At 34.1% G+C, this 23,636-nt stretch overlaps 1 protein-coding gene across 11 annotated transcripts in view; it reads right to left on the reverse strand.

The window, feature by feature from the left end:
• Ikzf2 (IKAROS family zinc finger 2) overlaps positions 1-23,636 on the reverse strand; it is a 161,814-nt gene that overhangs the window by 41,896 nt on the left and 96,282 nt on the right. For all 11 annotated transcript variants that reach the window (XM_074071645.1, XM_074071652.1, XM_074071653.1 and 8 more), the window contains one exon: positions 20,146-20,313. In XM_074071645.1, the coding sequence (XP_073927746.1) occupies positions 20,146-20,313 (168 nt within the window). The remainder of the gene's footprint in view (positions 1-20,145; positions 20,314-23,636) is intronic.

Below are 23,636 nucleotides of genomic sequence, written 5' to 3' on the forward strand. Positions count from 1 at the left end.
TCATAATTTTACTATTAGTATGATATCAGCTGAAGATTTTCCATACATGATCTTCATCACATCGAGGAAGTTCCTTTCTACTCTTGTGCCAAGAATTCTTACTCTGCATGGGTGCTAAATTATGTCAAATGATCATTCTTCAACTATGAAAGTGACTATGTTTTTTTTCTTTTTTGTCTCCAAACATGAAGAGCTATATTAATCAATTATTGTTAATGTTAAACCAACCTAAATTTCTGGAACAAATCCTACTTGGTTATGATATATTATCCTTTCCATGTATTTCTATACTCGATTTGTTAAAATCTGAATAAGGATTTTTACATATATATCCATTAGGGTTATTTGTATATGGATATCACTTTTTTAATAATGTCTTTGGTTTTGGTATCAGGGTAATGCTGAACTCACACAATTCATTTGGAACTATTCTTCTCTCATCTTTTCTCTGGAAGAAACTTAAATGTTTTCCCTAAATTGTTTTTCTTTAAGTGTTTAACAGAATTCACTAGTCAAATTACATAGAATTTTCAGTTTGGACAGGTTTTCAATTTCAGTTTGAATTTTTGGAATAAATATAATGTTATTCAAAGTATCTACTTCTTCACAAGTTAGCTTTATCACCTAAGTTCCTTGAAAATAGAAATTACTTCATCGTGTTGAATTTGTTGACATACAATTGTAGTATGCTTCCAATGCCTATAGGGTTTTGGTTTGATGTTCCATTTTGAACTGTATGTTCTCTCTTAATATTGTTCAGTCTTGGCTTAAGGTTTATCCATTTTTATACAATAAGCCTTTTATTTCATTGACTTTTTGTTTTTCCTTTTTATTCATTTTATTGGTTTTTGTCTTTAGCATTCCTTCCTCCTTTTCTCCTTTCCTTTCTTCCTTCCTCCCTCCCTTCCCTCTTTCCTTCCTCTCTCTCTCTGTCTCTGTCTCTTTCTCTCGCTCTGTGTATGTAGTTTTTTTGTGTGTGACTGGAGCTTGAATTCAGGACCTCATGCTTGCTAAGCAGGTGCTCTACCATCTTTGTATATTTTGGGTTTAACTTGCTCTTCTTTTTATATTTTTAAAGAAGGAAGTTTAGATAATTAGTTGAAGACTTTCCTTCATGTCTAATATAGGCACAAGGCTACCCATTTCCCTCTAAGCCTCAATTCTCTTTCCATCATGTTGATACTTACCTCTATATTCTTGAACAGACAGTGTGTCTTTATAACAGCAATTTTATCAACTGTGCTGGCCAATTCCATCATTTTGGTCATTCTAGACCTGTACTACGGAATGATTATTCTACTAATGACTGATATTTTCTACCTTTTTGGCTTGTCTATTAATTTTTAATGGGATGCTGGGTATTATGAATTTTGTATTAGTGGGTTTTAGATTTGGTTGCATTTCTTTAAAATGTGGTTGACTTGTTCCAATATGCTGTTTGCTTACTTGGAATCAGTTGGATCCTTTGAAATTTGCTCTTATGCTTTAAGGCAGGTCCAGAGCACACTTTAAGGGCTACTTTAGCATTTCTGAGGACTTTAGTGAATGCCCTGCATCAGAACGTCCTTTCACTTTGGTGAGAATTAACTATTCTAGCCTTGCATTAGCTCCAGGAGGTATTCGGCTTTCTGCTTTCTAGTTTTTCTTTTGCCAGCTTCAGGTAGTTACCTCATACACACCACACAAGCAGATCATCATTTGGTGAAAGTCAAGGAGGCCAGACGCAAAATTCACAGTATTTTCTGTGTAGCTTCTAGCAGATACTGTCTACTCTAAGCACTTTGGTCTCTCTAGGCTCTGATCTCTGCCTCCTTAATTCAGCCACAGTACTTGAGTCTGTTGAGTTTGCTGCCTAAGCTGTGGTCTGAAAACTGCTTCCTGGAAGTAGACTGGGGAATCATAGTACTCATCATTTTTGTTTTCTGCTTTTGGAGATCAAAGACCTGTACTGCCTATTGTTATTATCTCAAAATCATTTAATATATTTTGTTCAATATTCTCATTGTTTGGGGTAGAAGGTAATTCTAATCCCTAACAGTTATCAGGATTGGAATAAAAAGTTAATGTATATTAAGGCAGTACTAGGAGTTGAACTCAGGACCTTGTGCTTATTGGGCAGGCTTGCTACTACTTGAGCCACTCCAGCAGCCCTTTTAGCACTGGTTATTTTTGAGATAGGGTCTCGATTTATGCTGGGTCTGGCCTGGACAGCAATCCTTCCATCTGTGTTTCCCTGCATTACTGGGATGACAGACATGCACCACCATCCCTGCCATCGATTGAAATGGGTTTCACTAACATTTTGCCTAAGCTGGCCTCAAACCAAGAACCTCCTGTTCTCCACTTCCCAAGCAGCTGGGATTACAGGCTTGAGCTGCTGCACCTAGTCAGCCAAAAGTTATATTTTTAATTGATTTAAATACCAAGAAGTTGTGCTAAGCCTTGTAAGTTTTAGTACCAGTTCAACTCAGGTAACTGAAAGTTTCTTATGAATATAATTTTAAGAAGAGAAATTATGATTCTAAGACCAAAGATTCTAAGACATAGAAGATAGCAAATGTTTCTAAATACCTCAAAAGTTAATGTATAATATTTTTTCATTAGCATGGGAACTGAACACCACATTTTTCTTCTGAAGCCCTATTTCTATTCTCAGTATGTTGATATTTTCCCTTGACAAAAATCCCACTCTAACAAAAATGGAAGGATTATTGACAGAATCTGAGGGATAAAGAGTTCTGACCTGAGGAATAAATTACAGATTGATGATTTAGAAAACAAAATAACAGATGACCCACCAACTATTCATTAGAACAAAAAGTGGCTTGCATTTACTAGTATTTTCCCTATGTCTTTTCAAGGAATTAGAAATAAGAAATAACTGTTCTGTATTCCTAAGACCCCCATAGGCTTACCTACAAATAAGAGCAAGTCAAATAGCCATAAAGAATTTAAAACAGGAATGTTTACCATAAGTTCATAAGTCTTGTTCACTTATATTTTCTTGAAATAGGTCACTTCAAGAGTTTTCCTAGTGAACCTATAAAACAAATTACAATAGCACTAATACATTTGGTAAATGTTTTATTCTTTATATAGATGTATGTATGTTTATACACATAGAAACATACAAAGAAACACATCTATATACAGAAAATATATTTACCATGACACATAATATCAGCAGAGCATTATGCATGTATTATATCCATTTCCTTTAATAAAATTAAATGTACTTATTTTCTTATACATATTTCTAGGACTAAAACTGGGACTTGGATATTTGACTTCATGTGGTAATTGCTTATAGAATTATAATCTTTGGAAAGAATAGCACTAATATATATGGCACAATTAACATTTAATTTTTGTTTTTACTCATAAATTATATTACATTTAAATTAGTGGTCTGTTTTATCATATGGACTCAGTATATGAACAGTTTTAAGGTTCTTGAGCCTTGTTGCTATACCTCTGACACAAAAGAACTTTTGCAAATTCATATTCACACTAGTAGTATATACGACAGCCATCTTACCACACTGTCATTAACAAGAATAATGTCGTTAAAATAATAAATTCTCTACCAACGTGCTAAGCCTATGTTCCAGAGTTGTAGCAAAATACTTTAGGATACTGAAGCAAATTCTTATGGAGACCATAAGATACTTTCCGTTTCTGAGGGAAATAAGAATAATCAACACCTCTCAGATATCATGAACTACTGCTCAGTTTCAACACTGTATCACTTTACATTCACTTAATGATGTGATATTTTTGTGAAGTTGAGTGTTAGCTATTGTTGCTCCAGTACAGAGCAAGTACTATGTACTAACCAATATGGAATAGGGAATGAGAATGGTATTGTCCAATCTGATTCCATGGGTTGGAAAGTAATCAAGAAGGCACACTGTCTCACTTGTAAGTAATTCTGGCTATTTAAGAATGAAATAAAAACATTATGTCTTCACTTACATATTATAATAATTTTTTTTCAAGTGGCTATTAGATCCTTAGGATACAAATAATTATTAACTTGTTTGGATCTGACTACTTAGTAAATAAAACTCTTCAGTATTTCTTTTAGCCTGGGAACCTCTGTGCTAGGCAATATGATATAATTTGTATTTCTTCTTAATTTGCCTTGGTAACGCTGAATAGTAAACAAAAATGTTAGTCACTTTTATGATACTGTATGCCATTTCAAATTCAGTGCCTTCACCTATTTATCAAATATGGTCTTAATGCTATTGTCTTTCTGATCATTTCATTCAATCTATATACGGTAATGTTAACAACTCCTAAACTTATTTCAAATAAACAGCTAACATAATAAACATTTTTTGAAGTTCAGAGGTTTTTAGTGTTCATGTGGTCAAAACTTGGTATTTTTTTCCCCTTCCTGATTTATTTTTATCTTTTACAAGTTTCAAAATCCTGCATGATGGAGAATCTTTGGAAGTCTTAATGACTCTAGACTTTTTAAAATAAAATGATTAAGTGGGACGAGAACATTTTAGAAAGGAAACAGATCTGTATCTGAAAAGTGAGCTATTTTTCAAAGAGAATCTCTGTTAAGTTAAATCATATCAGTATAATTAGGTGTCAGTCAAAAATGATTACAGTCAAATATCTTTTATCTTTCTTAGAAGAGTTTACTAATGCAGCTGGGGGAAAGAATGGAAAAAGTTTAAGCAGATCTGTGAAAAGGTATATTTGGTAGAGATTTCTTACAGATTCACAATGTACATGAGCAGAGCAAAGGTTCTTCTGGATGTTCAAGACTCCTTGTAACAAAACAAGGAGGCAAACAAACAAAGCTTGTTTAACAAAATATTTCTCCAAATTTTTGTCCTTGTATAATATTTTTCTCTTTTAATAGCTATTACTTTCCTGGGCAAACAATTTTTCTATGAACATGCTTTGAGAAGTTGTGCCCTATGATAATAAAACAGGTGTGCACTGATGACATTAATGCATGTTAGTTTCCTTTTATTACACTCTAATCTAATAAGTGTTGAGCAAGGACTAGAGTTCCTTTAGCATGCTTTAACATTTATTTATTGAGTACCTTCAGCACATCACCTGCAATGTTTTAGCGCTGTGCATACAGGAGAGAACAAGACAAACATTATCCCTGTGTTCAAAGAGCTAACTCCTTACATTTGTAGAACAATGTATTAACACGGATTTGCAAATTAAATTAAAAACCTTATAATGGACACAACCACCAAGAGAAAACATACATAGAAGTATGAGTAAGCCTTTTAAACAAAGAAAAAATCAGACAATTTCAGCCAAAAAAAACCCAAAACATACTTTTTATTATTAGCTCACTGAGGAAAATAGGCATAATTCAAAAACAAAGGACTCGTGTAAGACTCTTTTCCACAAGAGTGTAAGCTGCTGGCATCTATTTTAATATTACTTTGTTTAAATAACAGGTTTTGCCCCATTTCTTGAACTGAATGCCCAAAATATGGACGCAAAATGGAATTAAACAAAAAATACACTGTAAAATATCTGGGCAGTATAAGAGGTATGCGCACAGGCTCTTCTTTATCACATAAGATGCTATAATTTATTGCTTATATTTCTTGGTAAAATAATTTTTAAAACAATAAACAGATAAATATCTCAAAATTTTACAACTTTGTTTAAACATATGTATATTTTAATTGCTTATTCATATCTCAGGTGTTTAGTAACTACCTAAAATGTTCTATGTACAATAATAATAGTAGCAATAATAGTCACAAACTATTGGACCCAGTGGGATGCCAACTTCTTTCACTGTAGCTGTAACATAAATTGCTAAACTGATTGGTGAATGTGAGGAGAAGAGGTAAAGGAATTATAAAGGGGCAAAAAGACAATGGGGCAAGGAGAGGGTACAGTGAGCATAAGACAAATATATTTTGTACTGCTTCCTTATTATAAATGTGCAAAGTACTCATCAGGAGAATAAAAAGAAACAGAAAATCAAGAAAGAACTGTCTAGGCATACAGAAAAGATAAACAATCCAATCACATAAACTTTTTTGATGTAATTTCTATTCTTAGAACTAATTTTTCTTCACCTGACATTGAAGTGTGATAGTAACTCATACTACAAATGAGGAGACTTTTGGATAACATCAAAGTCCAAAATAAACCATTTGGAAGCAGATTAGTTGTTCTAATATATGGGTTATTCATACACAGTAAGATAAATATAAATGTAATATATACATATTTATGTATATATAACATGTCCAAAATATGATTTCTTTCTTGGATTTAAAATTGTAGTCCTAATGCCAGCTCTGTGTGAATCCTAGGTTAAGTTAAATGAAGAACAGTTGTACCTAACACACGTCTGTGAGAAATTTTTTTAAAAATGCATATGGGAACCTAAGACCTGACACACTGTTAATGCTTAAAATAGGTCAGCTATTTTTGCTTTTTTGATCCTGTAGCAGTACAATCTTCTACTGTACTGGAGAGTTGACTTACTGTGTTTACTAATTACTGTCCCTCTCCCTTCGTTAGATTGTAAATTCCACAAGGGCAAGATCTTTTTGCTTCCTAGTCATATCTCTAATGTCTAGGATAATCTTTAGTGCCTTAGACACTGAAGAAATATGTGTACAGTGATTAACTGTCATTTAATTGTTAGAGCCTGAAGGGACTTTTCCACATGGTACTAATGATTTTTCAACTGGGAGAAACCATTATCCATGCTTGCCATGTCTATTATCCAGGAGTGAGTAAAAAGAATCTAACTTCACAAGAAAAAAAATCTCTAAGTATTTGTTTTAGAGGTTTACAAACTTGAAAATATGCATTAACTGACCCTAAAAATATTAGAATGGGTTAGTGTTTCTCTTCTTTTTCCTTTGGTGAGGATTTTTTTAGAACAAGTGAGTAGAAACGTAAGGTCCTCTCCATTCAATACTTAAATACTTTTTGATTACTATTATATGCCAAACATGGTTCCCAGGACTGAGACTATATTAACAGGTAAGATAGAAGAGGTTTATGATCTCATACAGCTTAATTTTGAAAAGGAGGAGATAGATAACATGAATGTAAAGAAAAAAATCAACATAACCACAGGTTTTGATTCAAGCTTTTTAAGATGCTGAGACAGAGGCAACAAAATCAGGCACTTTTGGATATTTTGGAAATATCCTTATTTCTTCTAAGGATATAACATTTAAGCCAATATCTGAAGGGGAAAGAGCTGGAGATAGTGGCCTCTTGGTTTATCCATCACTGCAAAATTCCAAGAGTAGGAAAGAAAAAAGCAACCTACCATGGTAAAGAACTGAAAGTGAGGGGTTGGGTGGTATAGGATTAGATAAGAGAGTTGGGCAGAAGTTCCTATGGTCATGATAAGTAGCTTGGTTTTATTTCAAAGGCAATGGAAAGCCACTGAAAGATTTTAAGCAGAGGAGTGACATGATTTAAATTGAGTTTTAAAGTAACATTCTGGATGTACATGGAGAAGAGACTGTAAAGCAGGCGTATCATAGCAGAGAGCAAGGGCTTTGGAGTCAGGAAGGTCAGAGTATACAGCTCAGCTTTTCACAAGGGCATTGGATTTGTATAAAATATGCACCTGTAGCTATAAAAATAGGTATTTTACCACATAAGAGCATAATTTGTTAAAAGCTCTCTCACAAAGATAATTTGTACTACTCTTAATTAATTTTGTTGTAGCCTGGTGTATGTCCTCAATCATAATGGACTATTTTTCCTTACAAAAGCATGATACAATACTTTAGTTTTATCATGCTGTGTGTGGGTGTAAAATTTAACCCCCCAAAATACATTGTTAACAAAGCAGGAAGTAAAAATACAAATAAGGCAAAAGTATACTCTTAATAAGGTAAGAGAACATACACATATGTCATGTAAAATTATACACTGTGGGTACATTAGATAATATCACTCTCTTGAAACTTGACATTCCTTTACACTTTTTTGTTTTGGTTTCTTTTTTTTTGTTTTGGTGGGACTGGGATTTGAACATGACATTTCTTATCTGTGAAATAAGGCCCTTATAACGATGCTTCTCACAAAGTAAGAACCCACTAAATATTAGTCATAATATAAAATTTTTAATGGACTGGTGTTATGTACTAGAAAAAATATCCAACCACCACTGACATCCATTAACCTTAAACTTTCTAGTCAATGTAAGAATATTCATCTGATAGCACTGATTCATTCATCAGTACATTAGAAGACACACAAAAGAGAACATATATCAAGATCTCTTCCAGAGATGCCAGATTGAGGACCTTTCAATGTTACCCACATGCTTACTATCATCATAACTGTGCATAATTTAAAGGGATACTATTTATAGATGATTTATGATACCTAATATAAAAACTTAAATACATTCTAAATATATTTTATATACTGATAGCGAGTGATCCTTGGTTTGTATTTTTCTTATTTGTCTGATTTGCTACCATTTGAGAGTATTCTCAATTTGGCAAGAGTACAGCTATTGGATGAACATGTTTCTTTGACTTACATACACAGATTAAGTAGGGAAAAAAAAGTGGAGGGTTGTTTAAAAACAAAATGAAAACAATTCCAAATAACCTCCTCCCCCCCAAAGGTACCGTGCACTCTTTTGGACATTAAATGAGTAATGAAATTGGAATGCAGCCACTCCACTTCTTCCAAGGAGTACCAGGCCTGCAGACATGGTAAAGAAGGTAACTGTGAAATAGGAACAAGTCAAGACTTGTCCACACCAACATCCAAGGAGGATGCAAACTTTGAAATCACAGCAATGTCAGTAGGACATTTAGAACAGTAAGAAAGAGGACCACACATCTTTCTTATTTCCTTAGGATTCCTAAGAATAGAGAAAGGATCCTAATTGATTTAATAAATGACTTTATACAAAACTGAAAAGAGCTCTATCAAATGAATATGCATTACAGAAGAGAGACTTATCAATAATTCCTTTAAGAAATGTGCCTGGAATTTAAAGAAGCAAGGCTAACACTATCTGAAAAGGTGAGGTTGCATATGTCATTAAAATTTTTAATTTGTTTCATGAAAAACATATAAGGTAGAGCAGAAAGGTAATAATTGTTGGTTGGGTGAGGGGTGCAGAGGAATTCTGCCAGATGGTAATCACATGGATTGTCTCACCAGCTTGCCTGACTCAAAGTGGCTTTTACCTGGAGGTCAAATTTCTATGAGCAAGGCCTTAAGTAAGATATTAATCCCATCTCTTCTCTTCAGTGAAAACCAAAGAAAGAAACACCGAGAACATCAGTATCAGGACTTGGTATGAGAAATCAGAATGGCACAGTTATGCAAATCATGAGTCCAACTGACACTGTTTGTGTAATAATCAGTGTAACCCATTTCTATCAACTACCTCCAAAAGCGAAAGGAGGGGGTGTGGGTGGGGAAAGCTCACACTTGGGAGATCACGCAGAAAGTGGGTCAGGTGCCAGGTTTAAGATCAGTTCATAACAGTTCCTTCTCATGTGAAGCCGGCAGGACAATTACACTTCACTTACTGCAGCATTGCTATTTGAATGAGCTGCTCTTTCAATCTCTGAGGCAGTATAATTTAATCCAATGGGTCTGTCGTTATACTGGTTCATGGAGTTGCACTTTTAAAAAGATCTCCATAACAAATCTGGCAGAAAAGTCATGTTGGTCTCGTTTTAAAATAGTGTAAACATGAAAATAACTGATTGTGATAATCTTTGGGTCAAATACCTAATTTTCAAGCAAGTTGTATGTTTCATTTATTCTACAAAGTAAGCAATGGTTATTATCCAAACCTGCAACAATATCGTGTTACTCAAAACACTTTGAAAGTTATAGAAACTGAAGAGTGTCATTTATGTACTTTTTTGTGTCACCACAAAAACAAAAAACAAGATGAAGTAGTAATTTTGAGGCAAATGGTTGAAGGATTAGGGAAAGGACATATGAGAAAGACACTAAAGAGCAGACTGTGAAACAGGAGAAGAGGGAAGAAAATTTAAATAAAACAAGTTAGGATGGGCATACTAGAATAGAAGGTGCATGACTACATCAGGAAACATGTTTGTTTATGGAACTGCAGAACAGACAGCAATTTAAAGAAATGATATGGTTATGGTAATAAATTTCTAAGAAGTGACAGCATGTTTGGGGCATATCACTCATGAAAAATGAACAGAGTATCTCATATGAGGGTTAAAACTAGAGCAATGTTTTGTTTTTTTTTAAACAATGTAGGCAAAGGTTAACTCCATCTCAATCCAAGCCAGATAGTACTTTTAAATTTTATTTTTAAGAAACTTGAAAACATGGAAAAAGCTACTTTGTCTTATCATATTCTCTGAGGGCATGCAGCTTACACCTTAAAAATGCTTATTGGTCAATTTAACATTCTACTATAGGCAAATGGCCAAAGCATTCAAAAGCAGAATAGGTTATAGTATTTAATTTTCTCATTGATAGGTAAAGGCATAATTGAAAAGAACATAATCTAGAGTTTTTAAAAGGCAAACTAAAGTGAATTTTCAGCAATCATTATACTATTTAATTGATATGTTTTTAAGAACTCAGTTTTAGGAACTAATATGAGTATTCCATAATTCTGATCTATTTTGTGGATAAAATATAGTCCTTGGAATTATAGAGACATGAAGAACCAAGACCATTCTTGATTCAAAAAAAAAAAATCTAAAAATGTACAACAGGGAGAAAGCTGTTGTTATTTTAACAGATGGGCATTTATGTGGCACATCTGGTCCAGATCCTTTTTATAGGACAAAATAACTGACAATTAGACATAAACAATAAACTTCTTAAGCTGAGAATTGTCAAACATTGAATAGGTTGCAAAGTGTTGTAAAAAAAAAAAACATTCTTGAGGTGATTGGAAATAAATTAGGTATGTGTTTAGAATAATTTAGGCTTATTGACCCTAAGTCAAAAGAACTTTGACCGTGGAGGGTTCCTCAAATCTCTCTTACTGCATGGTTATGTGGTACAGATAAATCATAAAAAGTAATTATACAAAGTATTTATTTGTAAGTGACATATAAAAATACATGCTATAATTAGTAATTACATGCTAAGTAATTAGTCAATGGAAAGCTGTTACTTAGAATATATTAGAAAGCAATATTGAAAACTTGAAGTCATTCTATTCCTGAAGAGATGAACAAAAATAAATGATAACAATTCCTGAATGGGTCTGATTATTTGATAGTGTATTTCCATATTTATGGTAAATAACTCAGTGTCAGAACAAATAACCATCTTAAAAACATAGTACTGTTGAAGAATATTTGACTTTTGTAGGATATGAGACAAATTATTCCATTTTTGAGCACTAATTTTTCATAATAATTGATCCAGTACAAGTCTACCACCAGAGTTGAAAAATATTTGAGGTTCTATGATAGGCATTTTTACTCATTTTTCTCTTTATGATTTATAAAAAGGTATTATATACATATATGCTATAAGTTTTCTATACATTGAAACATATATGCTTATATTTTGCTTCCACTTACTAATTGGGTACAGTATTAGAATATTTGAGAAATAAATATTCCTGAAGTGCTAACTGGAACAAGCCAATAATTCTAGTTCTTCTTACAATTAAAAAAAAATCACAATTATGCTAAGTATTATTTTGATTAATAGAGGTTCATGGTCTAATTAAAAGTACTATTTCCCTAGAGTATTGGATATAATGAAGACAGTAAAAAGGAACAAAATATAATGTACAAAACACACTAATCAAGCTGGCTGTGGTGGTGTGCACCAGTAATCACAGCTACTTGGGTGGGATTGATAGCATTGTGATTTAAGGCCAGCCTGTGCAAGACTTAGCAAGACCTTATCTCAAAAGCAAGCCAGGCATGGTGGTTCATACCTATAATCTCAGCTACTCAGAATGTGGAGACTGGAGGATCATCATGGTCTGAGGCCAGCCCAGCCAAAAACATAAGATCCTATCTCAGAAACAAACTACAAAGTAAAGGATTGGGGCTGGGAATGAGTTTGGCTCAATTGGTAGAGTGCTTGCTTAGTAAGTGTGAGGCCGTGAGTTCAAGCCTGACTAGTGTCAAAAAAGAGAACCAAAAAAACCAAAAACCACAGTAACCAATTTCTAGGGCTGAAAGGATTATAATCACTTGTTGAATTGAAAATGGAAGAACCAAAAGTAATAAAAATCATTTTTGTAGCAGGAGCACTGATTTATTACTAAAGTCATATAAAAACTATGTCATGCTATAAATTTGTATAAAGTAAATGAGATACTTGATATATCTTAAGGTTACTGAAAAGCAAGACTTTAAATATGGACTAGTACCTTCTATTTCCTACAACGTTATAAAATATATATCTGGGACATCTTTTTAAAAGTATAATTCATCTTTTCATTGTCTGAAAACTTGACTGTGATCTTTATCTAATATATTGGTGATAATATATTTCAATTCTTTTTCTCCCTTTGCCTCTTATCTTTCCTACTGTCAATATGTCATTTAATTTTCATATGGAAAAAGTTTTCTTTCTTAGACATGGGTTAGCAGAGAGTAGCAGAGGAGAAATACTGGTGTTGTGAATACTCAATGAAAACCTTATCATGTTAAATCTGTTTCATATAAATCTGTTTTAAAAGTTAACATAAATTAGGACAAGTGGGACTACTCTTTTAGGTCTGGTAGCAGTGACCAATCAGGAGTAAAGTCTAGACAGAAAAGAGAACACACTGTGTGTGAACATCAATGCTATTTGCAGCACAGAAGACTTAAAAGAGCAAATCAAGTAACTAAGTCCTATAGCTAACTCATAGCAAGCCTGTTCTTAAATCCAGATCTTCTAACCTCTTGCCTTCTAAGAGCACTGGTTTTTGTTTGTTTGTTTGTTTGTTTGATTTTTTTTTACTTTCTTTAACATTAGGAGTTACTGTAAGAGAGTTAAATTTTATAGAATAAACACATGAAGCTGTTTCACGAATCCCATAGCATAAAGGTAAAGGACACAGATTCCAGAGTTTGACTGACTTAATTTGAATCCAGGCTCCTTCTGTGCTACTTCTCTCTGCCTCAGTCTCCTCATCTGTACAAGAGCAATAAAAGCAGGAAGCTCTTTGCCACTTGCTTACCTTTGTAGACACACTGATGGATGAGTAACCTGAAATACTTAATTCCTCAAGCTTTAGAGGAACCTCTTTTGGTATGTCCAAGTTAACTCCTAAGAGGTGAACTGTATAGTCACTTAAAGTCAGGTCTGCTTGTAGCCAAACTTACAGCGATTCCTGTAAGTAACTATAACTATATAACTATAATTATATAAATTACTCACATAATCAATTTCTTAAGAAATAATTTCAAAAAGAAAGCTCTTTCTATTTCTATCAAATGATATATATTTTTTTGGCAGTAGTAGCAGGCACTGTACTCCTTGAGACACTCCATTATCCCCTTTCGTACTGATTATTTTTGAGATAGGGCCTTATTTTTATGCCCAGACTGGTCTGAACTACAATCCTCCTATTTGTGCTTCCCCTTGTAGCTGGAATGACAGAAGTGAACTACTATGCCCAAGTTTTATCTGTTGAGATGGGGCACCTTTTTGTCGGGGTTAGCCTTGAAATGCAATCATCCCAATCTTGCCCTCCCGAGTATCTATTATTACTGGTAGGAACCAGTGTACTTGGCCCTAAAGTGAATTTTCCTGCTTTGAAAATATTCAGTAAGAATGAGTTGATAAAACTATTGCTAATAAATGGGATGGTGAGCAAAGATAATCATACACATGATTAAAAAAATCTTAAAAATTTAATAGAGGTCTGATTGCCTCACAAAGGTCTTTAAGTTCATACAGAAACTGAACGTATAATTATTAATTATGCATTATGAGTGTGGTTAGGCCAGAAAAGGCTTATATGCTATTCAAAATTCACTGAAAAAAGGTCTAGCTTTCCATCAAAAGATAAATGATTAGCCAAGCACAGTGGTGTACAGATATTAATCTTGCTTGATACATACAGCTTATTGATACATATCACATATATAGCACTTGTTGAATACATACTGTATTCCAGATAGTTGTCTAAGTGTTTTCCATTCTTTAAATTGTAATCCTGTATGACAGAAACATATAAATGTGCACCAATGCTGAGTTCACTGCTACCAACTACTAAATAAAAATCAACTTTCAAAAAATTCATTTCTACAATGTAGGAAGCAGAAATATGATAATATGATAATATCTAACATACAATGGAACATGGACAGTCCTTACCCACAGGCAAGGGGTAAACAAAATACTTTCTACTGATAAAAACATTCCTAAAAACAAGATAGATCTGTTCCTGCACAAAGCTAATTTTTATTGGCTTCTTCAGTAGGTTCCCTTGACCTCTGTTTTCTGGTTTAGTAATGAGGTGAAGCACCAGCAGGAAACTAGAGGTAGAAAGAGTGCATGCCCCAAGTCATAGATTGGCAAGGGGATCTGCTCCTCTCCCAAAGGTCAGTGCTCAGTGCTCTTCTATCATAATTTCAGTGACTACTGGTCCCTTTACCCTTTCAGACGAGGGCTGGTAATGGCTTCCTGCTATAGTTAGCCTCAGAGTACTTCAACCCTCCTTTGCTGGTTTCCCTTATGCCTAACTATTCTCTTGTAAATATGTATTCTTTCATGAATGTCTCTATAAATTTTTTCCAATTGTCTCATGGCTTTCCTAACTAACAAGTTATTGATAGCAGGAATAGCCCAAGGCTCCAGACAGTCACAATGGAATTGTGGAATTGGTTTGCTCATGTTTGAAGTGAGTGGGATAACCTACTTAGGAGGGAGTTAGTGGGACACTGTAAATCTCTAGGAAGGTGCTTGGGAAGAGCACTGATTACTCAAATTGTCTGTGTTGGTGGCATGGAATAAAGTGTGACACAGGGTAAGGTTTTGGAAGCTATGGTATTTACATGTAAAGCAGCAAAAGCATTAAACAGCAGCGTGGAGAGTAAAGCTTAAAGTGTGACAAGTCTTGATCTGATGGCCCTAAGGGACAAACAAAGGTGAAAGGACAAAATAAAGGCCTTGAATGCTTAAGCCAGAATATAGGTGAAACTTATTTACCTAAACCTAGGAGCAAATAAGGCTGAAAACCAACTCCAAAAAATTTGGAGGTAAGGCTAGGGCAACTTTTTGCTCCTTGTCATAATAGAGTTGGTAAGATCTTGCTCTTCTTAATGTGCCACAAAGTTCCAAGCTGGACCACTATGTTCATGACATTATACAGACTGGAACTGATGAGCAGGAATTAGTAAGCATCCAAGATACTTCCTTAAGATAAATGCTCAAAGATAGCAAATAAACTCCATCAAAGTTCAGCGACTTTCAGCATTTTTGAAATGGTATGGGCTCAGCAGCCTGGCTATGCTGAAACAGATCTGTCCCTATATTTGCCATTGTGAAAAATAAGGCATAACACTTGGTGACATCTTTGAGTTTGGGAAGCAGCGGAGACCACATTTGTGTATTCTGCATTAATGCAGGTATTAAGTATGCTACACGGTTGCCAGTTTTGAGAGAAGCCTGGAAAAAAAGGATCTGTATCATTTCCTTTTCATGATGGAAGTCCTCTGTCCTCTTGACTCTAAGGTCCAGCACATGCAAGGATTTCTGGAAATGTCTGTGGCAAGTAGAGATGCTGCATGACATTTCTGTCAGTAGAAGTCTCAGAACACAAATCCCCAGCTATTGGCAGACAAAGAGTGTCTGCCAATAACTACTCTCCACTTAAAAAGCAGCTCCTACCTTGCTACTGGATGTTCATTAAGACTGAGTCATCAGCAACACCACTAACAACAGGTGTTGGCGAGGATGCGGGGGAAAAGGAACCCTCTTACACTGTTGGTGGGAATGTAGACTAGTACAACCACTCTGGAAAAATATTTGGAGGCTACTTAAAAAGCTAGACATTGATGTACCATTTGATCCAGCAATACCACTCTTGGGGATATACCCAAAAGACTGTGACACAGGTTACTTCAGAGGCACCTGCACACCCATGTTTATTGCGGCACTATTCACAATAACCAAGTTATGGAAACAGCCAAGATGCCCCACCACTGATGAATGGATTAAGAAAATGTGGTATCTATACACAATGGAATTTTATGCAGCCATGAAGAAGAATGAAATGTTACGATTTGCTGGTAAATGGATGGAATTGGAGAACATCATTCTGAGTGAGGTTAGCCTGGCCCAAAAGACCAAAAATCGTATGTTCTCCCTCATATGTGGACATTAGATCAAGGGCAAACACAACAATGGGATTGGACTTTGAGCACATGATAAAAGCGAGAGCACACAAGGGAGGGGTGAGGATAGGTAAGACACCTAAAAAACTAGCTAGCATTTGTTGCCCTTAACTCAGAGAAACTAAAGCAGATACCTTAAAAGCAACTGAGGCCAATAGGAAAAGGGGACCAGGACCTAGAGAAAAGGTGAGATCAAAAAGAATTAACCTAGAAGGTAACACCCACGCACAGGAAATCAATGTGAGTCAATGCCCTGTATAGCTATCCTTATCTCAACCAGCAAAAACCCTTGTTCCTTCCTATTATTGCTTATACTCTCTCTACAACAAAATTAGAAATAAGGGCAAAATAGTTTCTGCTGGGTATTGAGGGGGTGGTGGGGAGAGGGAGGGGGCGGAGTGGGTGGTAAGGGAGGGGGTGGGGGCAGGGGGGAAAAATGACTCAAGCCTTGTATGCACATATGAATAATAAAAGGAAAAAAAAACAAAAAGACTGAGTACCACAATATAGGACTCCAAATAAGTAAATGGTTCAAAAGTACGCATCATGGAGGCATTATTTGAATTAACATATGACAGAATAAGAGAACACAACACCATTTCATTGTTCAATGCAAGTGGGACCAGACAGTTAAGGAAAGAAAACTTTAATGTATGAGCAAGTAACTTAGGTGTCTACAATAACTCTGACATCACAATCTGCCCCCTTCAACCCACATCTATCACTTTATGAACTGTTCTTAATGAATGGTTAATGGGTTAGTTTGTAAATGAATTGCATGGTATTTGGTACTAGCTGTGACTGCTGTGTTTTTAGATCCATTTAAAAGGACTAGCCTCAAAAGAGAGGCGAAAGAATATCTACTAGAAGCCAGGATTACAGCTAGTATGTTTGATTGTACACTCTGGAAGAAGAGATAGCTGAGGTAATGATAAATGGTATGACTATATGCTCATGGACTTCAAAGGTTTGAGACAGAGATCTAGAGAAGGGTTATGTAAATGTACCTTTTAGAATTGGAAAAATATGATAATGTGATGCCCTATGTTAATTCCACCTTGAGAACATCTACCGTGGAGGAGACTCTTAGTAATCTGGACAAAGTAAGGTATCTTATGAATTTCAGTTAAAATCTTTACCTTCCCATCCTAGTATTTCCTCAATGGGCCATGTACAAAGTAATAAGAGGAGCAAGGATAGAAACTACATATGAATTCAAATACATGCCTCCCCCCCAACACACACCTTTACAGCTGATTTAACTACCACCAATGCTGAGAGTATGGCACCATTCCCCAGGTAGATCAGCTAGTCACCAGTGCCAGGAAGATTATACTAGATTTCTTCTAGTGAGGAGGCAGAAATTTGTCCTCAGGAATTGATAGGTATTTAGGCTATGGATTTCCCCTCCTTCCCCTTCAATACTCTTTCTGCAAGCTCCTTCATGTGTGGATTAACATCATGCCTAATCAATTACCATGGTATTCCTTGCAACACCTTTCAACCAGGAAATTCATTTCAATGACAAAGAAAATACAATGGACCAAGACTCTAGAAATCTCCTGTCATACCTCATGCTCTACCATCTGGAATCAGCTGGCTGATGGAGTGGTGAAATGGCTTACTACTGGGTGCTTCATGTATGGTTACAGCTAGGAGAGGTTTGGGTGTATTCTACAGGGTATGATATAGACCCCAAAGTCATTTCTCCCATAGCCAGAATGCATGAGCCAGAGAACAGAGAAGTGGCTATTCTAATATATAAAGTAATCTTTTAATGGACTTTTTTCCTCTCTGTCTTAAAAACTTGGGATTGAAGCTTCTGGAGATCTCAGTACTCAAGGAAGCATGTTTCACTGAGGTTCAAAGTTCTGCTACATTGAAAGCTGTGAATATGTTTTGGTTACTTACGGCATCTCAAGCTGCTGAAAAAAGGGAGAAAAGTGGGCCACTGGTTGGTAGCAAATTGATTTTAGGTTATTGCTATAGAGGTCAAAGAGAGCTCTATTTGAAATTTGGGGGATTTACCAAGGCATCTCTTAAAAAAAATTCTGTAATTCTGGTTATTAAAAAACTGCAAGAAAGAAGGGAGCACCAAAGACTCAGAACTTATAGGAATGTATTATGTAGGAATTAAGGCTTTGATTAATGAACCTTGTCCAGCCCAGAAGTTAAAAGAGAGTAAGAAAAGAGGAAGATGGAAGTGGTGGAAAGGAGAAATCTATAATGATCAATTTCAAACTTTCTGACCAATTAGAGAAGCTTAGGCTTCAGCAGCTGTGTATTATGTGCTAGTTATTATGAATAACATTGAAGGTGGCTAATATTTTATATTCAGTTGGAAGTAGGATAAAATTGATATCACTCCTGATGATATAGTAGCTGGGTGCTTCTCCCTGATAGTCACTCCATTAAACTCCCTTACTCATACTACGTTGAGTATGCTGTTGTTGATAGCATATCAACATATGACTCGGTATACTAAATTGCAAAATCAGCACAATGGCAGTTATAAGAACCATGTCTTTATTCATGAAAATAGATTAAAATTATGTTTTAACACCCCAGTGTTAAAAGCAACATAATTTTGTAAAGAATGAAAGATATTTAATGTTATCTATTGTAGAAAGTTGAGGCAAAAGAATATGTTTATGAAAATCTGTATGTTATGTAATCCTTGGTCAATTTGGTAATGTTTTAATAAGCCAGATCACATAGCTGCTAAAGGAAATACCCATCACATCTTAAAATATCTTTCAATATGGAGTATTTGTCATAATAAAATAACACTTTAGGATATAATTTTCATAGCATAATACTCTTGAGTCAGGGAGGAAAGTAAAATGTATACCTAGAATATTTTAATGTTTGCATTAATATCATCTTTACAACTACCCGAATTTATTAATTAATGTTTAAAATAATCTTACATAATTCACATTCATGTTAAAAATTAAGTTCAGCCTTAAGGATAGCAGTAAAGATAATACAAGCATTCCCTCATAATCTTTAGTACTCTCTAATACAATTTGTCAGTGTAGATGAAAATATCACTTTCCTCATATCTGTATATTGAAATTAAAATGTAATGTGTCATTATAGACAAAAAGAGCATATAAAACTTGGAGGTACTCCCATTAATTTTCCACCTTTAACTTCTTATTCAAGCTAAAAGTCAAATGAGATTCATTCAGATGTCTGATCATTTTTTTCTCTTTTATATACTTATATTCTAGCATTTTAAAAATATCAAACCCTCTAGGTTAATAAATCATTTATAAAGCAGAGAAAAGTTTCAGATAGTGTCCAACAAATATAACTTGAGAGCTAAACAAGTTAAAATAAAATGTAAATTATTTTTACAGCCAATTTTTTAATGAGTATAATATTTTCTAGTTTAAAAATAACAATATTTGCTTTCCCATTGAAGTCTGAGCCTGAGTACATTATAAGCCAAAAATATCAGCACTTTCATCTCCTCTGTAGTAATTTCAGAATATAATTGTGGTATTTCAGTAGATCTTCAATTATCCTGGATTAACCATAATTATTACACTAATAAGTATAAAATTAAAAAATCACAGAAAATTTATATGATAGCTACTTATCCTGAAATAAGACACTCATTAGTTGACAGTCCTCCTTTGTGCCAATTCTATTAATCTAAAAGCAAGAAAGGCCATATGCATGCTGCAAGAACTATCAGTTAATATTCCTAAATTTCTGTCTAAGTTGTTAGCAGCTCCACACCAATCTGTATTCCACTTAGTACAATTGTGCAGCACTTTCTTGGAATCTCATATTTTAGCTTTATTCTCAAAGACTTGGTGACACTTACCAGAGTGGGTCCTGAGGTGTCCTGTGAGGGCGTCCCTTCTTCTACAAGCATAGCTACAGAAAGGACATTTGAACGGCTTTTCTCCAGAGTGTAACTTTATATGCCTCAGAAGATTGCCCTTCTGAGTAAAAGAAGCTCCACACTGGTTGCAGTGGAAGGGGCGTTCACCTGCAGACAAAAGTGGGAAAAATGAAGTAAGTTATGTGCCAGTGACTGACTTGCCATCCACTGTTAGGCAATTCTCTATGTTCCTGATATTCATTTCTCCTCATAAGTCTTCTAAATATTTATCTCCTCCTACAATTGCTTCTCTAACACTACAGCCTTTAGCATTAGGTCAAGAAGTCAATTCATTTCATATAAATTTGGCAAGATTCCTGTCACTGATTCAAAAGAATAACAATAATAGTATGTACCAGAGGTTGAACAACTAACTAGGTGCCATACAACACTTCACTACCTGACTGGTTGCTTTACATGCTTTAACTCTTACAATAATATTAATAATTAGGTATTAATTTAAATTTATAAAAGAAGAAACTGAAGTTCACATATCAAAGTATCTGATAATAGTCACAGAGCTAATAAGAACTCATTCAGAGAAGTGAACGTTGAAAGTGTGAATACAAAATTTTGTTCTATTTATTTTACCATGCTATCTAACATTCACAGATATTTTCAGTTGGAAGTGATTATTAGTCTAACTCCTTCATTCAGCTGATAAAGAAAAGGGAATAAAACAGGCATGATACATGAATCAGCTTACAAAGCTCAATACCACTAGATTCTCAAATACTGCCCAAGTCTCTTGATTCTTCTGGTAACTAACAATGAAACTTTTGGCAAACCTGACATAGTGGGGAAAACCCAAAGGAAATTATTCAGCCAGATATTTCTTATATATTCTTTATTTTATAATAATCCTTTTTGACAGGAGTCTTTTTTCACCTGTCTCCTATTATTGGTACTGCTATAAAATTGTTTAAGCCTCATCAATTTAGTCTATTGCCATCAACTTGCCATCACTAAAGTCATCAAACCTGAAAACACATAGGTAATGAAACAATAAAACTGGCAACTAGGATCAAACTGGTAACATTATCAAACCATGAAGAAAATACTCTTACATTAAGTTTGGATATCTCTTAAGGATAGACATGAAATAAATGATAAACTAACATACAAACAAATCATAAAAGTGTGTCATTCTAATTCTCAAAATTTAAGAAAAAAGAAAAAATTTAAAAATTCCCCTTTGATTGAATTATTTTCTGTATTAGAGGTTTCAATGTTTTCAAAACTAATTTTCAATAGTTTATAATTTCAGCAGATTTTCAAAACAATTAACATTGGATTGTCATGTTTTATGTATCTTTAACTGAAAAAGATAGTAAATAATGAATCTTAAATATAATTTTTTGGCTCTTCAGTGATTCTCTTATGAGGAAGATTAACTATGGTCACTTTCTGGAAATAGCCACTGCAAATTCAAAATACTTTTGTTACAAAGCCTAAAGAAACTAAAAATTAAGATCATATGTATCCAGAATTCTGTACATGCAAAACAAAAAAAAAGTGTATCTCTTTTTGTGGTTGGGATTGAAGTTTTCCCTTAAGAAATCTGGAGCTAAGTTTACAAAAGGTCCTATAATGATATATTAGGTTGAAAAAAATATTCATCATGTTAGAGCTAACATAAAGTATATATTATTTAACTACTTTGGTTCATTTGGTGAAATCTAAAACTGGTCATAAGAAGCCTCACAAAATAGTTAAAAGTTCTTAAATCTAATGTTTGCAGATCTTTTTTATTTTACATACACACATACAACTTAATTCTTTGATTTTTTTTCCTCTAATGAAATAACAAAGCACAGCTTTTAAAAATCATAATTATCTATTCCCCATCCTGCCATAGAATAATTAATGAAAGGACGGAGGTACTTCCTTTAAAAATTAACTTTTTTTGTTAACAAAGAAGAAAGCAACAAGTATAAATTATACTTTCACCTCAAATATTTGAGCTTACATTTCCAATCTCTCTATGTAGGGTTTCTCAGGTAAAAAACAAATTAGTATGCAATAACGTTAAAAAGGAACTTAAGCAGTAAGTATAGGGAACAAAAGAATGTGAAATCACGCTTGCCTTTGGAAAGTATTACTGTAGCATGTGACTTAGATTTTCCTTAAGCCTCCTGTAAGCTTTCAATTCAAAACAAATTTTAAATCCATAATTTAGGGTAGTTATTTCAAAATTCAAAATAATGCTAGTCTAAAAAAACAATAATAAGGGGAATCTTTAAAAAAAAAATTGTAAATTCACCTAACCCCATTTTATGAAACTAATGACAGGGCAATTTAGTTTTTACATTTACAAAATACTACAGATATCTTTGCTTTTTTTTTTTTTTACTAAGAACTACTGAATTTATATAATTAAAGGCGGCAGGAGAAATGTAAAAGAACATCTGGAAGTACTGCCATGCTGCTTAGTTTTCATGCCATGGTATAAGGCATGCTTTGGAGGCCCTTGTAAGCTCTGTGGCCATAAAATGTAAGGATAAGAGTAACCAGCCAGACTCTCTTGATAAGAGAAAAGGCCCTGTCAACAATGCATGTGAATTGCACCAGGCAAGGCTTTGAGAAAGTGATATGAGCTATGATTAAGTCTTGATTGATGCTTTTCACTTTTAGGTACCAATTACATGGCTTTCCTTATTTTTGGTTGAAATCTGCTTACCTACTCATAATGTCTTGATTATATGAAATTTATCATTTAAAGAACACAGTTGTTTTGTTATATTCAACACTAAAGTTAAGTGGAATTACAGGGATACCCTCAATAAAATCTCTATTGGAGACAGGGATGAAAGAAGACAACTGAAGAGTTTTTTTTTTTTTTTTTTTAAGTATGAATAGCTATATTCAGGAATACTCCAAATACAGTAGACATGTCCATATCTATTTAATAACAAATGAAAAGTAAGTGAATTAACTTGTTTTAGGGGAAAATGGATTAGGAATCTTTTTATGCAATGTTGTGGGGTATTTTCTGGCCTAGACATTATGAAGATATAGCTGAAATTGTTTGCTAATTAAGTAAAAGGTTAGCTACCTTTGTTTATGCAAAAGGCACACACATAAAAAACTATTTTGTCTGCAAAACTTTAAACAATGCATTTCAATTATTTTAATAATGTCTTTTTAAACTAAATAGAGTAAATCAGTTGGCCCTTTTGAGTCAGTTTAAACTTTGCATAAAGATGTTCTTCATATACAATTCAAAGCAAATTTTAAGAGAACCTCAAAATTTATTACCTATACTAATAATATTAAGGAGAATCCAACTCAAAACCTTTAAGTAAGCTGCTGTATATGTGATGGTTAATTTTCCCACTGGTGGACACAAAAGTCTGGACTAACAATGCCAGGAGAATAAATAAGACATGGTCACAGTATTTGCCATGTACATTCTGATCGTGATTTTTTAA

This window comes from Castor canadensis, chromosome 4 (genome assembly GCF_047511655.1).
Source record: "Castor canadensis chromosome 4, mCasCan1.hap1v2, whole genome shotgun sequence".
In the NCBI taxonomy this organism is placed as follows: Eukaryota; Metazoa; Chordata; class Mammalia; order Rodentia; family Castoridae; genus Castor; species Castor canadensis.